Here is a 2,406-nt window from a genome sequence, read left to right on the forward strand (position 1 = left end):
ACAAGATTGCTTCTCCATCACAGACTCAGAATTTCATCAGACACTGAAGTCAATCAACACCAACATGCTAAACAGGAAGATCACAGGATGCCACATCCCTGGAAGTGTCCAAGGCCAGGTTGGATGGAGCTCTGACCAACCTAGTTTAGTGGAAGGTGACCCTGCCCATGGCAGAGGGTTGGAATTAGATGATCTTTAAGGTCCCTTCCAACCCAAACCATTCTGTGATTCTATGATCACAGGTAGCAGCTACACATAGGCATGTATGCCTAGGCAGGGCCCTCTGGCACTGTCAGGTTTGTGCAGCCTGTGCCGGGAAAGCAATGGATACCTGGATTTTGAGGATGTATCAGCCCAGCACCAGAAGTGACAGTACATTGCTCCGGCAGCGATGAGGAGGGCAGTGCTCATCCAGCCCACATATAGAGCAGCTCCTAGTTCTCGTTTCAGTGGCACAGGGACTTCTGGATCATAGAAGTCACGAATAATGCTCCCTCCAGTCCAGGATACAGGGATCAGAACAAGGATTCCTGTCAGGAGAAATGCAACTCCAGCTGCCAGTATGAAGATACTGGCTCCCTGGGGATCCTCCTTGGTCCTTTGAGTGTACTTCACACCAACAATGGCCATCAAAAAGGAAATGATTGACAGGACCACAGCAATGCACATGAGAGCTCTGAATGCCTCCAAGGGTGGGGGGAGAGCCAGGACAGAGTCATAGAACTTGCACTGTAGCCTGATGCCCAGCTGACTGATGCAGTCCATCCACAGGCCTTCCCAGATGGTCTCAAACATGACGATGTTGCCATCAATGTAGGCAGAAACTCTCCACTGTGGCATAACTGTTGCTGCCAAAGTCCCCATCATGCCGACACCTCCGAGTATTAGGCCAGTGATCTGTAAAACACAGCAAGCCATGCTCATTGTGAGAAACACAGCTCAAGCGTGGTGGCCCGGAAGTCTTCCAAAATCCCTTATTCATAGAAGTAATATGAAGTACAAGAGGGAATATTTTCTCCAGTAGTTTTCTCATACAGCAAGCTGGGTTTCCTCAGAAGCAGCTCGCTTCAGTCTGAGGTTCAGACAAGTGGAAATCCATTTCTGACTGGCTAGAAGGACCTGCTATTTATTTGCTTTGAACTCCTCTCTGACTACAGTGCCTACCCATCAAGCTTAACAAGTTTCCAGCCAATGGAATCCTAGGAGGGGTGTGTCATAGTTGATTTTACTGTTCCTCATAGTGTGTTTGTAGTACTGCTATAATTAAGTGTCAGGGATTCAATTAAAGGTACCTAATTGCAGGGCTAATAATTTCTTAACTGCAAGATTGCAGCTATGTTGAAATTCAGTACAGAAAGTCTGAACTTCCACCTGTTAAAATGTTGTGTAAAATAGGTCATTACAGTTGTTCTTATGACAAAAGCTAACCTTGAGACTTGGAGTAGGACTTACTTTCTACGTGCTCCAGTCCTGGGAAAACACCTAAGTATTATTTTTTTTAAAAAAATCAAGCCAGGAGGTACTTGGTGTAGCATTCCTCATTTTGATCAAATACAAAAGTATAATCATGATATTAGACAGGTACAGGGAAATCAAGTATTCCAATCAACATCAAAGCTTTATGAGCTCCAAAATTCACAAGGGTGACAAAGAAAATAGCTGGCAGAGTTTCACAGCTTCTGTTTTTGAATCCACAGGTGAGGTTGCTGTTAGGAAATAATCCTCTAGGATACTCTCTCCCGATTAGAATAGTTTTGTCATCATATTCCACACTAATAATCTTACCTAGGTAACCTGGGGGGATTGAGGGAGAATTGTCTAACATGAAAAGGCTGTACAAGGTATACAAGGCACCTTGGAAGAAGCCAGAGGTCCCTCCCACAAGCATATCTCAGCCTGTACAGATCCCTACAAGCCTGGACAAAAAATGCATGCCAAAGACTGATTTGCCTTGGGCAAGCTAGGAATAATTGCTGCATTATGTCCTTTTTTTTACTTTATTCTCTCTACCTTGAGACAATAATATATGGTGACAACTCACAGGTGGCGTTTAAATTGGTGTGCTTCTGGTTACTGCAGCTCTTCAAAGCAGTTAAAATAAATAAATAAATAAATAAATTAGCCCACTGAAGACAATGAAGACCCCTAGAAGTGCTGTGGAATAAAGATATATTCTGGGGTTTTTGCTTGTGGGATGTGTGTTTGGAAATATCAAACACTGCCTTTGATGGTATTAATTTAGTTACAGCCTTAGGTGCCTATGTAACATATGTAAAGCAGAAGCTAAACTCGTGAAAGGGGAATTGTCCACCTAAACCACTCATAGCCCAGTTACCAACTGGAAGGAAGGAGTGCCAGATAATGCAAGTTAAATAGTATAATGTTGCAGGTCCAGGTGGAAAATAC

General features: G+C 43.7%; 1 protein-coding gene across 1 annotated transcript; it reads right to left on the reverse strand.

Moving 5' to 3' along the window:
- Positions 1 to 249: 249 nt before the first annotated feature.
- LOC103808183 (claudin-8-like) lies at positions 250 to 918 on the reverse strand. The gene has a single exon (XM_009080954.1). It carries the CDS (start codon positions 916 to 918, stop codon positions 250 to 252), a length of 669 nt encoding a protein of 222 aa, XP_009079202.1.
- Between the last annotated feature and the right edge of the window lie 1,488 nt (positions 919 to 2,406).

The sequence above is a fragment of the Acanthisitta chloris genome, unplaced genomic scaffold, assembly GCF_000695815.1.
Source record: "Acanthisitta chloris isolate BGI_N310 unplaced genomic scaffold, ASM69581v1 scaffold11940, whole genome shotgun sequence".
In the NCBI taxonomy this organism is placed as follows: Eukaryota; Metazoa; Chordata; class Aves; order Passeriformes; family Acanthisittidae; genus Acanthisitta; species Acanthisitta chloris.

What these genes read in the sequence shown, in the direction of transcription:
- LOC103808183 (XM_009080954.1), bottom strand. Translation starts at nt 918, where the DNA reads ATGGCTTGCTGTGTTTTACAGATCACTGGCCTAATACTCGGAGGTGTC.